The 17,706-nt window shown below is 42.1% G+C and overlaps 1 protein-coding gene across 12 annotated transcripts in view; it reads right to left on the reverse strand.

Annotated features, from left to right (window-relative positions):
- SORCS1 (sortilin related VPS10 domain containing receptor 1) overlaps positions 1–17,706 on the reverse strand; it is a 560,723-nt gene that overhangs the window by 113,292 nt on the left and 429,725 nt on the right. For all 12 annotated transcript variants that reach the window (XM_029244670.1, XM_029244678.1, XM_029244671.1 and 9 more), the window contains 2 exons: positions 16,260–16,439; positions 5,894–6,040 (listed from right to left, as the gene is read on the reverse strand). In XM_029244670.1, coding sequence (XP_029100503.1) covers positions 5,894–6,040; positions 16,260–16,439 — 327 coding nt within the window. The remainder of the gene's footprint in view (positions 1–5,893; positions 6,041–16,259; positions 16,440–17,706) is intronic.

A 17,706-nucleotide genomic window follows, 5' to 3' on the forward strand; every position in this document is an offset into this window, starting at 1 on the left:
CTCGGATGTACCACAGTTGATTTTACCATACAATCCTGGATCATCTATTTGAGGTATGCAGTTTTATCCCCCTAAGAGAGATACTCTACAAATAAAGAGGAAACATCAAGTACTACTTTGCATCTTCTGTAAAACCTCACATAGAATCTAAAAAAGACAGTCAATAAACACTTGAAATATCAAGCAACACTTTCAAGTTAGGACACGAAAGACCTTACTTTACCGTTTTACTCAGAACAATGCCAGAAGCACATGGGCTCACATATAAACCATATCATCAAAATAATGTGAGGATCTCCATGGCATTCAAAACAGTGATCACTACTTGGGGATTATACCTAGACATATGGGCTTAGTGGAGGGCCTTTTGTACCCCCCAACAGAGCAGGACATCCCTGGCCCAGGGAGCACCCAGGCTGCAGTCTTGAGCCAGCCACTGGCCACGTACTTCATCACCCTGGAGTCTGGAAGATTGTGAACCTAAGTTGCCACCTGACCCAAGGATTATTTGATAGAGGCCACTTGCCATTACAAGAGAAAGAGGGCATTTTCAATTAGCCATTTCAACACTGCTCTGTTGCTCTGGCTTTCAGAGGCCTAAGATAAATTAATTTGGGAAGAAAAGACACCAGTTCATGCAGTAGCAGCAACATCAGAAATGATCTTTTTCGTGGACTTTTTTTCTCCACTCTCACATTTGTAGTACTGGATTGCCCCCAACTGGTACAAGCAAAATATTCTGTGGCTTTTTTTCTCCTTTCTTCCATTTTTTTCAAGGAAGTTATACAGTTCACATCAGTGTTTACAGAAAAACAATGTTAAGTGATTCACATTCACTTCTTTTAACTTAAACTTTTATACTTGAACAGCTTGAGACATTTATCAAAATTAAGTCACCGAAGATTAATACAGGGGTTGTTATAATGGCTATCAGGCCATAGCAAACTCCTGGAAAACACAAGACAAGGTTCTCCAATTCTTAGGCACATTTTTCCCAGGCAGGAGGCACTCTGTCCACCCCTGCCTTCCTGCCGCCTTCTCTCCCATTAGCGAACATATACTGAATATCCGAACATCTTTCCAGAGTTATCTCCAATTCAGTATGAGTTAAAACACAGCTTATCCCAAAGACCTTTCTCTATTTCCCTTGACTTTTCATATTAAAAACATAACAGAACTGTACACTGAAACCACCATGACCTAATAGCTGACCTACCAAGAATGGAGGGACCAGCATATATGTTTGGAAGCTGCCTGCTGTCCTGACTCACGCATCGTCCAGGGGCATAGGGTGATCATCAGTTGGTCAATACTCGGAGCAACTAGATCCTTAGTCTTTAATCTTTTCGGGGTCAAGTACGGAGTTTAAGAATCTGATGCAAATTGAGAGCTCTCTCCCAAGAAAAAGCACACAAAGGAAGCACACACACAGAGCTTTGCATTCAAATTCAGGGAGTTCACAAACTCTCAAAGCCCATCGTGGACCTCTAGGCTCCAATTACCTTTCTTCTGCCTTATTCTTTTATTTCTTATTTTAACCAACAAAATCTTCTGGCCCTTGCAGGTGTTCAGTAAATGCCTGTTGAATTCAACTGATCCATGAACGAGCTGAGCTGCTGTCTTCCTAGCACTGTGAGTGGCCAGTGGAGAAGTACTAAATGATGCAAGACATTCCCCCGCCATGAAATCAATCAACCTAAAACACTGTTCCGTATCTGAGAGTCAACCGGCTCCTCATTTCACTTCCTCTTTACCCCTAATCTCTGAATTAATAGCCTTTACATCTCATCTTCATGGTACCTTTAACCCGAAGGCTCCTAATCTGAATACTGTACTGAAAAGCCAGCTTAGAGCTTTCATAAATACGGCAGCAGGTAGGCTCCCAAAAAGTATTCCTCAAATCCACATCCTACACACACATTTGTGCAGTTTCTGATCCTGAGTTGGAGCATGGAATCCATTTGATTTTTAGTAAGGAGTCAATGGCAAAGTAGAGGGAGGTCTCTGGGCCAGTTGGCTAGGTATGGGGCATTCAGCACTGCTCCAATTCAGCAGAACATGGAGAGTCACAGCCAGTACAAAGGCGGGGGAAGCAGAATCGAGAGTCTCCTGGGGTAGCTGGCTGCTTAGCTCCAGTAGGAAACTACTAAATGAATCCACGAAGAAGTCACGGCCTCTCTCCATGAAACACTATGCTTCCCCTCAGGGCCTGAGGATTTGTCACAGGCTCAGCTCACATCTCGCCTCTTGGGAGCCCAAGCCTGAGGTTCTGGAGTCAGGTGGACCATGGCCTGTAACACCCCATCTAATTGTACAATGCAGTCTTCAGAGGAAAGAAATCCCTGCTGAACCCTCCAGGCAATCACTCTAAAAGTCCTAAAAATACAGCCTCAAATTACCCTGGATGTCTTATTTCTATAGAATACATTTTACCAGGAACATTCCATTTGGGGCTGCAATTCTGAACCTGTTCCACATTTGTAATAGCCCTGCTGGAAAAAAAAAAAAAATCTCTTTTCTAATCACTAGGCTGTGCTTTCGGTGACACTGTCACTTTCCAAGTATTCACAATCTAAAAATCACTTTTTGTCTCCTCTCTGCTACCAGCTCCCAAGCCTGAGGAAGGTTTTAACAGTCTGGGTCTCCTGGAGCTCAAAGATTTTCTTTCCTATTGTGTGCCTTGGCAGAGTTTTATAAAATTATTGTGGTTTCCCCTTCCTTCTTTCATTTTTCCTCTCCTCACCCTACTGCTGTTTTCTAAAGCTCAGATTAAAACTACATTAAACAACAGGGTTAATGGGGGAGGAAGGTCAAAAGACTCTTGGGTACTATACATCCATGTCTCATTAATTCCTCTTTCCTCAATCCTAACGAGCCTCTACTGATTTGGTCAACTTTGGGGTCAACTGATGCCCATGAGCTTAGAAGGTGGATATTATGACAAATCTTTCAGTGTGACTATTAATGGCAAGGAAAGGCTCCCACTAAAGTCCAAATATGAAACTCAAACGTCTATTATCCCTGGCATGTCTGCTTCAAAGACAACACCCTCAACAATAGATGTGTTGAGCACCTACCATGTGTCAAGTATGATTCTTGAGCTAGTTCTTTGGAATGACCAAAAAGACAGCCACAGTCCCTATGCTCATGGAGCTCACAGTGCGTGGGGGAAGGTGGACAAGCAAGTCACCAAATGCATGTGCTGATTTAAGAGAGTGAGGAAGGTCACCAATAAAAAAGACTGGACCAAGTGCAACTTCAGAGAATGCTCGAGGAAGCTCTCCGAGATGAAGGTAATCAAGCAAAGGTCTGAATGCCAAGAAAAAAACACACTAGGAGAGGGGCATTTTAAGAGATATAACAGCAAAGGCAGAGCCTGGGACACAAATGAGGGCGGTGAGCTAATGGTATGGAAAGGTGCACCCTTCTCCCCCACTGTGGCCTATACGGAAGGAAGGAAGGAAAGTCTGGAGACCAGGCAGGAGAAACAGACAGGGGCCAGACCTTGTGGAATCTTGCAGGCCATGTTAAGTATCTGAATTTCATTCCACCTGAATTAGAAAGTCATTAGAAGGTTAAGTGTAGGAGGGACATGCTCTGATTTTTAAAGCTCAGGTTGATACCATTTACATAAAATTTTAGAAAAGAGCAATCTAATCTCTCATGAAAGAAAGCAGATCAGAGGCTGTCTAGGCGCCAAGGGTGTGGATAGTGCCTGTGAAGAGGCACAAAGCAATGTTTTAGGGTGATGAAAATGTTCTGTCTTGACTGTGGTAACGGGTCTATACATTTGTCAAGATTTATCACTGAACTCTTAAAAATGCGTACTTTTTATGTATGCATGTTTCAACTCAGTAAAGTTGGATTAAAAAAAAGGTTGCATTGGCTGCTATGGAGAGACGAGATTGCCAGGTAGAGACAGGAGGAACAGCCTGTCACTGTTCCCATGAAGGAAAGGGGAAGGGAAGAATGATGGTGGCTTATATTAGGATGGTCCCAGCCGAGATGGGGATGTGAGCTGATACTGCATTTATAATTCAGAGGCACAGCAGCAAGACTTCCTAACGCTGGGCTGGGGGTGGAGCCAAGAACACCTCCCAAAGTGCTCTGTGTAAGAGGCATTTCTAATGGCCCATTTATGATGCCAGAGCACCCAGGAAAGCCTCTTCAGGTGATATGGTTAATTCTCGCTCATGGACGTTCAATCACCAAAACACACGATGGGATGGAGGACCACGTTAAGACACTGGTGCATCTCATGCATCTTTGGCTAAAATACCACATTGCTCCAGTGTGGAACTGCTGAAGGAGGAAGGTGGGCATGTCTTTAAAAGGCTACTGAAGCATGTCTTGTATAGAGTAGGCATTCAGTAAGTGACTGTTACATTTACTTACTCTGTAACTGGATTTGTGTACTTACTCTAACAAATGGCTTTCCCCCACACTCCACCTCCGTAAGTTGCCAGTAATAAGGACAGAAGCTGAGTGGGAGGCTGAATTTCAAACTGCTTCCCCTGATGCGTGGTGACAACTGCGATATCCTCTGCAACTAATAAGGTCAAGCTATGGCTGCTGGCATCTTCTCGACTGGGAGGGTGACCCGCCTACAGCTGTAGGAGATGCACCTGCAAAGTGACTGCTCAGACTTCATGGGACAGAAGGAAGCATGCTGAGTGTGCAAAACATTAAAGTTGAGATTGTATGACGGGTGGGAATATTGATATAAATCAAGCCCTTCTTACTAAAACTAAGAGGTGTCTCCTCTAGCTTTACAGACTGGTCTCTCCTTTTCAGGCATTTAAATACAACTTTGGAATTGTTTTCTAGAAATTAGCATTTAATGATTCTTTGTTTTACAAGTAATCTCTTCTTCCCCTCCTTCTTCATTCACTCGTAACTATTCATGTGTCAAGTACAGGGCAGGCCCCAGAACTACTAAGAGGAGTGAGATGTGACCTTATAATCTTTCACTCATTAATCTATTCCCCCTCAGGTAGACAGCAAACTCCTTGAAGGCAAGACCCATTTTTGATCCCTCTCTTGGATACCATCATATAATCAAATACACAAATACATTGATCTGATCTACCTATTGCCCAGATGTTAGACAATTTTTAAAAAGCCATACTTCAAAGCAGGGGTCAACAAACTTTTGTTTTTAAGGGCCAGATAATAAATATCTTATTGGTGGACCGTACAGTTTCTGTCATGACTACTCAAGTCTGCCATTGTAGAGCAAAAGCAGCCATAGACAATATATAAATGAATAAGCATGACTACATTCCAATAAAACTTTATTTAAAGAAACAAGCAGTGGGCCCGATTTGCCCCACAGGCCGTGGTTTACCAACACCAACTTTATACAATGACGTAAATGAATGGAACATATTATAAAGAGTACTGATTAAGGATTTAAATCAGTGGTTCTTACCTTGGTTTGAGGCATAAATTCCTCTGAAAATATGAATAAACATCTCTACTGGAAATTACACCTACACAATTCTGCATTCAGTTCATCAATTCTACAGCTGAATTTATGTATCATTAGATCCAAAACAGGTTATTCCCAGGAAAGTAAGGGTATGTTTCCCCACCACAGATGGAAACTATCATACTCTCCCTTAAACTACAATATGAGGTCCTCATCAGAAATTGGGCATCAACTGAACATCCTTAAAATGAGCAAGAAACTTACTCATGTTCTCTTATCACTTTGGTCCAATCACAAGAGGCAGAGCTACGCTTCTTTCCTACACACTGCCTTCACACCCTTCCCTGTCCCCTTCTGTTCATCAGCTGAGCAAGAAGCCCTGGAAATATGTTCCTCTGCTTGGCGAACCTCCATCTCCAGCCCTCACCGTGTGGGACATTTTGCCCCAATACGGAGACTCACCAGCAAGCAGTGCACAGGGTCCCCCCTTAGGTCCGTGTCCGGGGCCTGCAGCAAATGCCAGTCTCTGCCTTTGTTGTACGTGATGAAAGTCTTCACTTGGTTGTCAATCTTCTTGTTAGCCAAGAACATTCCCTTTATCCCTGCTACCTGGGAAAAATCGACATGGCTGAAAAATACATCAATTTAAGAAGAAATCTATTTGTTTTACTTAAAAAAAAAAAAAAAAAAGACTGTCAAATTCAGCTGTGAGCCCTTGTCTTGGAGGAAAGAGGGTGAGGGTCACGCTTGTGTATAATGACCCCCTGGGACAGAAGACAACAGACCCGTGCCCCTTGTGGTATGAGGGTCTTAATGCAAATTTGATAGAGGCTTCTTATCTCCCCTAAGGTAGGTTGGTAGTAGCTTACTGTTGCCTACAGATAAACTCTAATGCTGTTGGTTCTGTGCTTGACAAATGATAAATAAATAGGGGTTACTTTTATTTTAGGCATAGCACTCATAGTCTTAAATACTCTATCTCACTTAATTCTTATAATGGTCCTTTTGGATAAGTCTCACTTACTCTGTTTCACAAATGAGGAAACTAAGGCTCACTCAGGTAAAGTGACTTGCCCAAGGTCACAATGCCTAATGTTATACAGATAGTAAGTGGTGCATCAGAGATTTTAACCCAGAGCTCTGTGGCTTCACAGCCCCTGCCCTTAATGACTAAATCACTGCACTACCTACAGCCTTGGGCAATTAAAAGAGGTCAGTTAAAACTCAGGATCCAATTACTGTTACTCTTCTCTTTCTGTAAAAGATCTCTCTATTAAGCTACCAAAATACATTGAGCAAAAGAGAACAGCTTTTAAACTTAAAGAAGCAGTGGTTTCCCTAAATTGTCAAATAATCCCTCCTCCACTTCTATAACACTATTGTTCCTACTATAAACAGTCCTTATTAATTATTTGGCTCTGAAAATATGATTGCCTTCTCTCTTGTTTATACCTTAGGAAAGAGGTAACAATCGAGAAGTTGCCAAACTGTGCAGTAGCAAATCATTAATTGTGTCGTGTTTTTCATGCGTTTTAGAACTTAAGAAACATATTTATATATATTTGACTCTGCTTGAAATTATGACAACCCAGGAAAACTTGAGGGCAGTGAAAAAAGGGTCTGAAATATGTTGACAAGTGCATTTCAACACTATGCAAAGGTTATCCTATTTAATGCTCACAAAAGCCAGGAGATATAGTTACCATCAGCCTCATTTGAGGATGAGGGAACGGACACTTAGATTAAGTGTCTTTCTGGAGCACAGACGGAGTAAGTGAATAAGCTAGCAAGCATATTTGAACCCATTTAACTTAACTCAGCCCCTTTATATTATAATATGAAAATTTTTAAGCAGAAGGATGAAACCCTGGTATCAGTCCTTGTCACATATGAACCACTATACCTAGTACTTTATATGTAAAACCTCCAATATTCACTATAAACCTGCATAACAGCTATTATCCCGATTCTATAGACGAGGAACCCAAGGCATAAGGAAAATTTAATTGCTTAAGATAACAGAGAGTTGGGGTTCACACCCAAATCTGTTGGACTTCCAACATTCTTTCAACAAATACAGCTCTGTCAATTCAAAGAGGCTGGGCTTCGATCAATAGAACATGCACATTTTGCCTTTGCTTTTGACACAAACCTCATTAGTTTGTACCTGCTGTTTTGGCATCTGGGATCATTTAGAGTTGAGCCAACTTTGTACTCCTTTGGAACAACAAATCTGTTAAGCAAATAAATGGTATAAACGAGTTTCTGGGCAGAATACCGTGAACTACTTAGGAAAACAAGCCTCATTTGGGGCCAGTAACAGTAGCCAGAACACTTTCTTATGCATTGTGGATCCCCCATGAATGTGGAAGATGTAAATTTCCAGAAGTACTCTACCTCCCAATAACGATATGTTAATTACAAATAATATTTATTGATAGTTATTCACTATTTCGGCTCCATAAGGACTACGCACCAGGGAAGCTCATGCTGGTTTCGCATATGTTCGAGAGGCTGTTACATATTTAAATGACTAAACTGCCAATTCTTTAAAGATTCAATTTCACAAATCAGAATTTTCCTGCAGTCATACCTGTCTTCCCTCCACAGCAGTCCCAAACAAGAGAAATGACACTGTCATAACCATGCAACACTCTAGAAGTTTACAAGACGTACAGAATGGATAAAAATATTACCCATCCCAGTAGTTCCCTTCCCCATTTCCCTCCCTGCCCTGTCTCTCTTTTGGCACGGGTGTCAGAGCAGGGCTGTGCGTGTTTAGGAGCTGGTGCATTTGGGACTTCCCTGGTGGCACAGTGGTTAGGAATCCACCTGCCAATGCAGGGAACACGGGTTCGATCCCTGGTCCGGGAAGATCCCACAAGCTGCGAAGCAACTAAGCCCATGTGCCACAACTACTGAGCCTGCACTCTAGAGCCCACGGGCCACAACTACTGAGCCCTCATGCCACAACTAGTGAAGCCCGCGTGCCACAACTACTGAAGCCTGTGTGCCTACAGTCTGTGCTCCACAACAAGAGAAGCCACCGCAGTGAGAAAACTGTGCACTGCAACGAAGAGTAGCCTCCGCTCGCCGCAACTAGAGAAAGCCCACACGCAGCAATGAAGACCCAACTCAACCAAAAATAAATAAATAAATTTATTTTTTTTTTAAAAAAGGAAGCTGGTGCATTTGATCTGCAGAAGCGGTGAATTTATTGGCCCCCGACTGCATGGCATTATCAAATGCCACTTGAGCAGACAGCCTGTGCTCTGAAATTCATCTCTGGCAGCCTGGGCTTCAGGTTTATCTTGAGGAATAGAAACTTGGCAAAGCTGAGGGAATGTGTCACAACAGGGTACAGAGCTAGAGGGTGTCTTCTTATTTTCCTCTTGTTGCCAAGGCACTTAACCTGTGAAAATCCCACTTGAGGTGTCTATCTATCTATCTATCTATCTATCTATTACTTATTTGTTTTGGCTTCTTTGGCCTGGTCTGCAAAGATGGTCACCCCTGCTTGCTCTTAGGGCTTTGTGCCATTCAAGGTTCCTTTTCCCTGAGCCTGAGAAGTCTATCTGTCTACGTGTCTCGGTGCCTGCCTATTGTGAGGTCTCATCATATGTCTCTAGAACCTCTACCCTCTTACTGTAGAACTTTGCATACCAAGGGAGCAGTATTAGTGCCCAAAATGTGGACCGTGTGTGCATGGGTACTTGTGTGTACATGCATGTATATGTGTATTAGTGTGTGTGCGTGCGTGTGTGCGTAAGGTCTGGGCTTCTGCTGAGGATGAGGGACATGTTTCTGTTGCCAGACAACCTCCCTCTGCATCCACAGCATGTAGACTGGGGCGGGACCGTAGTGGGATGGGGCGGGGGCTGGGAGGAAAACTACTATTCCTACTGGAAGACATGCCTTCACATAGACACAGAGTTCTAAGGGACATATTCCTATGAGGATGGCACATCTCACTGTTGGAAGTTTGTCTCCCTTCAGGGAGAGAGCTGTTATTAGCTTTTCTACCTTTCTGAATTCTGCACCAAGATGCCGAGTGTGTTAAGAAGCCACTTTTCTTTCTCTGCGTCTCATACGGGGGAGTTTGATACCAGAGGTTTCAAAGGTATTAGTAATTATTTCTTCTTCTCTAATATCATATAAGCCAAAACAACATTCTGATTAGATTTTTAAATATGAAGTGTTACAGCCCAAACCTCAAGCCAACACAAAGTACAACAGCACACTGACCATTCCCCGGGGTGATAGCCTCAAAATGCTACCTTCCCTTCTCTCCTCTTACTTTCTTTGATCGCTTCCTACTCTCTTAGAGAGCATCCCAACATGCCTCTCCCTGTCTATCCTTCAAGGCCCAGCTCAGTAAGCCTTCCTCCAGAAACCAGGACCTCTTTTTCATCCTGACTGTCCCCAGCTCTTCTTCTCTGTCCTCCAATTTGTATAGATGGTACCTACATCTTTGCTCTCAACAACCAGGTAAGCTTCTCAAGGGCATCAGTCTTCCTGGAAACGCCTCTTGCACTCCTAACACTCCTTACCACATGTTAATTCTTCATAGATTCTCTTGTCATCTCTCACATCACTGTCTCCCACTTGAGTATAACTTTTGATTTATCATTCAATCCACCATATTCCCTCATTAAAATTAGTAACTGAAAAGTCACTTTGTACAAGAAGTCCTTTTTCTTCGTTTTTAATGAAATAGGTAGAATTCTGCATTAGAAGACCGAACAACATTAATAGTGCCCCAAACTTCTTGAGTATTTAAGAAATGTCAGACACTACATGAAAGGCTTTGCAAGCCTAAGCACATCAATCTAAGTGGTAGACTCGATACATCCTCATTTCACACATGCAAGAACCAAAGTCTGGATGGCGTCAGTCCCTTGCCTAAGGTCATTCCCTGGAGAACCTTAGCAATGGACTCCACACCAGTCTGTCTATCTCAGAGCCCAAGCACTTAACCCTTTGGCGGTAGTAGTTCTTCAAACTTCTTTCTCATCCTAGAGCTTCCTGAGAGAAATATCATATATGGACACTATAGGAAGTTGCCTTTCATTCATTCTTTAGTACATGTACTCAATAGTTGTTCAATTAATATTTTTTGAGTGCCCATCACTTATCATGCATTCTAAGCACTGGAAATATAGCACCTAGAATGTCTAAGTAACTTTACAGTCATGCAGCAGGGTTTTTTTTTTAAGAGTCAGAATGTGCTAGGTGCTGAGACTTGGATTTCTTTGGTGATTTAAAGAATGAACCCCAGATATCTTCTTTGTTTTTTAATATTCACCTCTAGAGGGTACTCTCCAGTCCTGATCTTCCATATGTTCTGCACAGAGGTTAAGTTGGGAAGATCCTACACAGGAGTTTTTGCTTCTTTCTGCCTCCGATGCTGATTGGGAGCTGATTCCTCCCACCCTCTCTGTCTCAGACTTTAATTACAAATCTGAAGTGTCAAAATTTGAAGAGAATAAAAATATGAATCAACAACAATGGCAAGAAAGAGAACATATTCATCACGATGATTTCTTTGGGCTTTGGAGATAGGATATTTTTCTGTTCTAAAGAGAGGATCCCAGCCAGGAGAGATACATACTCATCAGGGGTCAGGGGTGCCTCTGACATCAGGGAACCCGTTGCCGAAAATGTCTAGGTGTTCTTTCCTTCCCTGTGGCCTTGGTCAGGCAGCATCACCTACCCAGGGAAAGAGTAGCCTTGAATAATTAGATGGTATATTCTATGTCCTGTAATAACTATGTCCTGGGTGGGAGAGCATTTTTCCTCCCTACCTCTTATGCTGGATTGTAAGAGGTAGTCTCTTCCCAAGAATCAAGGCGTAAGCTACATCATCAGAACTATGGAGCTTTCTCTTTTAAAGAGAAGGTATTCATAGTGTACAGAAGACATTGTGTGTGCAACACAACATGCATCAGTCATTGGTTGCGTCTTTCATGCAGCTCACTGTGCCTCACTCATACGTTCTGTGCATTCTGAATTTGTCAGCCAGATGACTTCATTCCCGACACAACCCTTTCGCTTGGCTGGGGCGAACTGTCGTTGTCCATTAAGCCAAAGGGCTCTCCATCATCATTAATTGATACCTCCTTCCAAGAGGAGGGAGGCTATTGTCCAAAGCTGTCAGACCTACTCTCATCACCCACACCAGAGGAATGCACTAGGAATCACACATCTCAGACACTCTCAGCACATCTCTTTTGCTCCGGCCACCATCAGGCACGCTGTCTTCTGTGACCCATCCCACATGGTGCCACTGGAGAATTTATGCTATTCAGGAACGACAGAGTTTTGGGACACTCATTTCTAGGATTCTCTTGCACAAATATATCCTCCAGACAAAATTGGGAGCCACAGGATAACACAGCCTGCATTCACCTATAACCGCAGGCTCAGGACTTGGTTCAGAAGATGGCGAAGAGTCCACAGCAATTATCTGCTGACCCCGTTTATGCTGGCTTTTCCTCAGACCAGTTTCTTCTTCCGGTCTGGTTTCCTCTATAGCTAGGTCAGGTCCAATACTATTTATCCCGCTCTTTAGTGTGCTTCTATCTTAGGGTTATTACTCGGCCACAATCAAATACAAGCCTAAATACTGATCCTTCTGGACACACATAATGGTTTCTAGCTAAGAGTTTGCATATTAGCGTTCAGATCCTAATTCTGCCACTTACTAGCTCTGTAATCTTATAAAAATGATCGCATTCTCTCTGACTCCATCTTCCTATAAATGGGCGTGATTATAGACCCTGTGTCATACAGTGAACATACAGACTGAATGAGATAATTATGAAAGGTTCTTTATAAAGTGCCTGGCACACAATGGTACCCCAAATATCATCTACTTAGCATGATCTTGCAGCAACAAAAATCACTCTCTAGCATTTTTTTCTCTGCAGCCTACTTCCCTGGCTCACGTGTCTCGACTCTTTTGAATGGGGTCCATGGCCAATGGTCAACTCACACTGAGGGGAAATTCTGGTATTTCAATAACTAAATCATGTAAGATGGGCCTCCAACACTTTGTCCCCAACGCTTCCCTACCTCATCACATAGACACATCCAGTTCTAACGTAGAGAGAACCACACTTGTCGCAAGGTTGCAGGGAGTGAGTGAATAAGATGATTGATTTTAATGAGAACTGTGTCTCCCTCTGCATTTCCCACAAAGACTCCCCAACAATAGACATGCTCGATACACAGACTCATACAGTCATACATTACACGGTTCGCCTCTGCTAAGACAGTATAAAGAGCACATAAGAACAGCAGGCAGTTGGCATGTAGAAGCAAAGGATGCATGCCGTCCTTCTCAGTCACCCCCATATGTGAGCAGATGTGAACTCTATGTATACTCTGTCACCCTCACCTTGCGTATTGCTCATCTCTCCTCCTTATTAATTCATCTATAGATTTTCTTACTTTTCACTTATCTCTAACCACTCATCATTCATTGCAATTCTACTGGGAAATTCAGGCTGGATGGCTTTCAGCTTCCTGCTAGGCAGAACAATCAGATTTAAGGAACATTTGTGCCAGGTTCTGTGTCAGCCAATATTCTTTCTACCTAGGTCATCAGCAGATATGGCACTGCCATTCTGATCACATCAATTTCAATTCAAGTTGCTGTGAACTGCCAGGCTAATAAAACAAAGACTCTTCTTCCCCGGCCCCAGGATGCAGGACACCTTTACATAATGTAGTTACACCGCTGTTCAAAGTGATGATAATAAGAGCCAGCAGTTTCCCAACAGACAGTCAACCTCAAGAGACACACAAAGGGAAAACATAAAGATTACCAAAAAATGGTTTGTCGTGTCCAGAGGTCATTCTATTTCCTCTTCTCACTCCCTACCTGTTAGCTATTTTTGATTTCAGAAAACCATTCATGAAAACAGTTGCAAATAACAGGAAATGACAAAGTCGTTCTTGTTCAAATTTGTCATCTTTTCCATAAGCAAGGGACTAATTTAAATGGTCTCTATTTTGGCAGAAAAAAAAAATTATCCAGAGAAATTATTCCACACTGACTTGAAAAGAGGGGAGAAGATAATCGGGAAGGAAAAATGCAACCTGAAAATCAAATGTTTTCAGGAGAGCAGGGACAGAGCCGAGACCAGGGAAGCAAACTGGGTGATTACGGTGGGACAGCTGATCAGACTTCGTACTCTCAGAGCAAGAGATTTCCACTGTAAATGCTGGATCAAGGCAAGAAAACATACGGTATTTCAAAACAACACGCGCAAAGTTTAAATGTTTGTAACACATTTACAAAAGAGGAAAGAAATGCTGCAATTTACATTTGTTTATAAGAAGACAGCTTTGGTGATAAAGGATGTCATATGGCCCTGCTAATTACAATATGGAAAGAAGCAGAGATCCAAAATGGTGGAAATACTTTGGACATTTAAACGATGTGGGTAGATTTTAAGACCAGAACGTTGTTCTGGGGCTTAAACTCACTGGAACATAATATCAATGATACTATCTATAATTTGTTGAGTATTGTATTTCAGGCACTGCTCATGGTACTTTAAGAAGATTAGCTTATTTCATCTTCAGAGAAATCCTATCAAGGAGGTACCATGTTTATTCCCTTGTTTTAAACAAGAAAACTGAGGCTCAGAAGTTGTTGGATTTATCTCAAGAATATATACACGTGGCATGGCCAGGATTTAAACCCAGCCAGCCTGACTCTAAAATTTACACCCTAAATCAGAATTTTACCCTACATGAATTTGAAGGTAAATCACCAGAATATGTAAATGTTTTCCAGAATACATGTTCAGTTTGAGGCTGAGATATATGATACTATATTTATCTGGAACATGGGCAGGAAATGAAGTGGAAGAAACTTGTGAATGTATAAAAAATTTGCAGGGTATTTTTCTAAATATATACACAAAAAGTACGTCCTCTGCTAGTCTACCATAATTTCCATCACAAATACTTGAGCTCCGAAATGGGCATACAGTTTGTTAACATGTCTTTATACACACAGAGAAGTTTAGATACTAGAAGAAAATTCCCAAGAACTCCTAAAGATGAAGGTATATAGATAGCATTAAAAGGAATTCCAGTAATAGGTTTAAATTTCTTAAGTGAAATTGGTTTCTTTCTTTGACATACTGGATATGATTCCCTTACTTCTCATTACACAAACAACCTCTACTCTCTGAACTTATCCTTCACCAAATGATGACATCATTATGACTGAACGTATTTGAGTAAGTTTTATAATTCTTTTTCAGATAGAATATAAGTGTATGATTGCACTTTCCAAATTCTGAATGTTTCATAACGGCTCATTATATCCTATTATAAATCCTTCATAGCACAAGACCGACAAATGGCTAAAATCCATCCCCAAATAGCAGCTTTCTTTTCACCTGACTGTGCTTTAAATGGCCATTAAAGTGTTGGTGTTTGTCATAAAAGCTAACTGATCCAACATATGATTTTATTTTGAAGCTGGTCATTCTGAGAAACAAAGGGTCAGAGTTCCCTTAGGGAAATCTGGTAAACTCTGCTTTTTGTTTCTCCTCTTCACCCCTCTTTAGGAAAAGAAAGACGTATTGATCTTATCTCACGCATCGGCCCTCTGAGAGGATGGCAATTAGCTAATAGAGGTTATGCAGTCAGAAAGGTCGTCAAGTACAAGGGAGTGTCTTTTTTTTTTTTTCAATATTTGGCTGTAATCATTTTTTTAAATTTTATTTTATATTGGAGTATAGTTGATTAACAATGTTATGTTAATTTCAGGTGTACAGCAAAGTGATTCAGTTATACATATAAGAGGGATAGATTGGGAGTTTGGGATTGACATGTGCAAACTGCTATCTTTAAAATGGATAACCAACGAGGACCTACTGTATAGAACAGGGAACTCTCTCAGTATTCTGTAATGACCTAAATGGGAAAAGAATTTGACAAGGGAGTGTCTTCTGATGCAATGCAAAGACATCCTCTTAGTTCTTTCTTCAGAGAGATGTAAGAGAGCACTGCCATCGCCTCTTTGCTCCCTATTGGCCCCTCAAGAGTATTTTCAAATTTCACACTAGGCTCACTCTTATTCAAACCCTTTAATTGTTTGACTGCTTCCCTAGACACTTTCCAAGCCCTCTGGGGCTTCATGGCCTATGGACTTGGTCAACAAAGAATCCCTCCCATTCTCTAGTAGGTCTGTGTCTTTATTCCCATCTTACCCCTAGGTTCTTCATGACCTTTTTTTTTTTCTTAGATTCCATATATATGTGTTAGCATACGGTATTTGTTTTATGGGGACGGGGAAAGGTAAGCTGGGACAAAGTGAGAGAGTGGCATGGACATATATACACTACCAAATGTAAAACCGCTAGCTGGTGGGAAGCAGCCGCATAGCACAGGGAGATCAGCTCAGCTCAGTGCCTTGTGACCACCTAGAGGGGTGGGATAGGGAGGGTGGGAGGGAGGGAGACGCAAGAGGGAAGAGATATAGGAACATATGTATAACTGATTCACTTTGTTATAAAGCAGAAACTAACACACCATTGTAAAGCAATTATACTCCAATAAAGATGTTAAAAAATAAAAACTTTTTTAAAAATTAAAAGAAGAAAAGAATCCCTCCCAGGGCTGTTTCGTGGATTGCAAATTAACCAATGAAAATGTTCTGCAACCCCGCCTCCCTCTCCCACATGGAATGAGGCCACATAAGGAACTAGTTATTAAAATGATCGAGGAAACGGCCAACTTGGGGACTTTAACTGCCAGTCCCAGCGCTGCAGTGGCTCAGGACCACACGTGCCTCGTGACATACCTCATAGAGGTCGATCATGACGTTGCCCTCAGGGCCTCTGCTGCTCTGGACATTCTCCAAGGCCAGAGTGAAGTAGACACCACGGGTGTCTGAGATGTAGAGGTTGTATGTGTCGTTTTGGTTCCATTCTTGGACCGCTGCGAACACTTGGTTCTCATCAGTGCTGATGACATGCATGTCCTGAGGAAAGACGCAGGGAAGGAAACAGGAAGAAGAGTTTTATAAATGCACCTGGCACGCGTCCACAGAGTGGAATCTGATGAAGAATACCAGAATAGGCTCATAGGTACTGTGTGGGAGGACAGAGATTTTCCTATAGCATATTTGTGACATAATAGTTAAGTGTTGGTCACATATTTCCTTTGTCATTTATGAGGTTAGGCAGTAAGGTCATCAGAAAATAGGACAGGGAGATGCTTGGTAGCTCAGTTACAATTTAATTACCTCATTAGATAATTTGAAGGATAATTTCTCAAATGTGTATGAGTTTGGAGAATCAGGCATCCTGATAAATTTGCCAAGCACAAACACAGTACATGTTCAAAAGGCACATATGGGGCAAATACAGGGGCAGAGAGAAAACAGACAAGCTTTGCATCTCTCACTGTGGTCCAGGGACCTGCAGCATGGGCATCACCTGGAAGTTTGGTAGAACCTCAGGCCTCACCTATCGAATAGAAATCTGTATTTTAATAAGATCCGTGGATGATTAATATACACATTAATGTTTAAGAAGCACTTCCCTAAGGCTCAGCAACCCCTAGAGGTTCCGGAGGAAAAATGTTCACCTGAGACCCCCAGAGCACTAATCTTCAGGTTACTGAGTGTCCAAGGACTTAGCTTATCAAAACCTGTACCCTGAGAAGTTCCCCAGGAAACCTTAAATAAAACAGGGAAAAACAGTCTGCATAAATGATGACGTTTTCACACTCCGGTTGTCCTGGAAGATAGAAACAAGGCAGACATAATGTGGAGGCAGTGAGCAGATGTCCCTGGGGTGGGGATTCCAAATCCTTTCTCTCCCCATTCAGAACTCCAGAGGAGTGGGTGTTCAGGGAGAGGCTGACATAGACTAAGGCTTGATGTCTCAGACCAAGGCCTGCTGTCTCCTTCAGGAGATCCCACTCATTGCTCTCGGCAGCCTTCCCCCCTTCGCCCAAGGTGGTACACATTGGTACCACATTCAAAAACCAAAAAGCAAAACAAAAACAGAATTATGTATAAGGCTAAAGGTAAAAGAACAACCTCGAAAGATTCTTGGCCTTTGTGTAGCTCAGGGCTCAGATCCTCCCAGAGGGATCATCCACTCTCCTTGAAAAGATTCAGGAGGTCTGTCAATCTTCCTTGGCAACAACTCCAGGGCCGGAAAATTCTACCTAACTTTAAAATTTCCCATTGTAATATATGCCCACGTTCTCTCAATCAATCAATCAATCAGCAATTCAGC

This window comes from Monodon monoceros, unplaced genomic scaffold (genome assembly GCF_005190385.1).
Source record: "Monodon monoceros isolate NGI ecotype Baffin Bay Population unplaced genomic scaffold, NGI_Narwhal_1 Super_Scaffold_4, whole genome shotgun sequence".
Lineage (NCBI taxonomy): Eukaryota > Metazoa > Chordata > Mammalia > Artiodactyla > Monodontidae > Monodon > Monodon monoceros.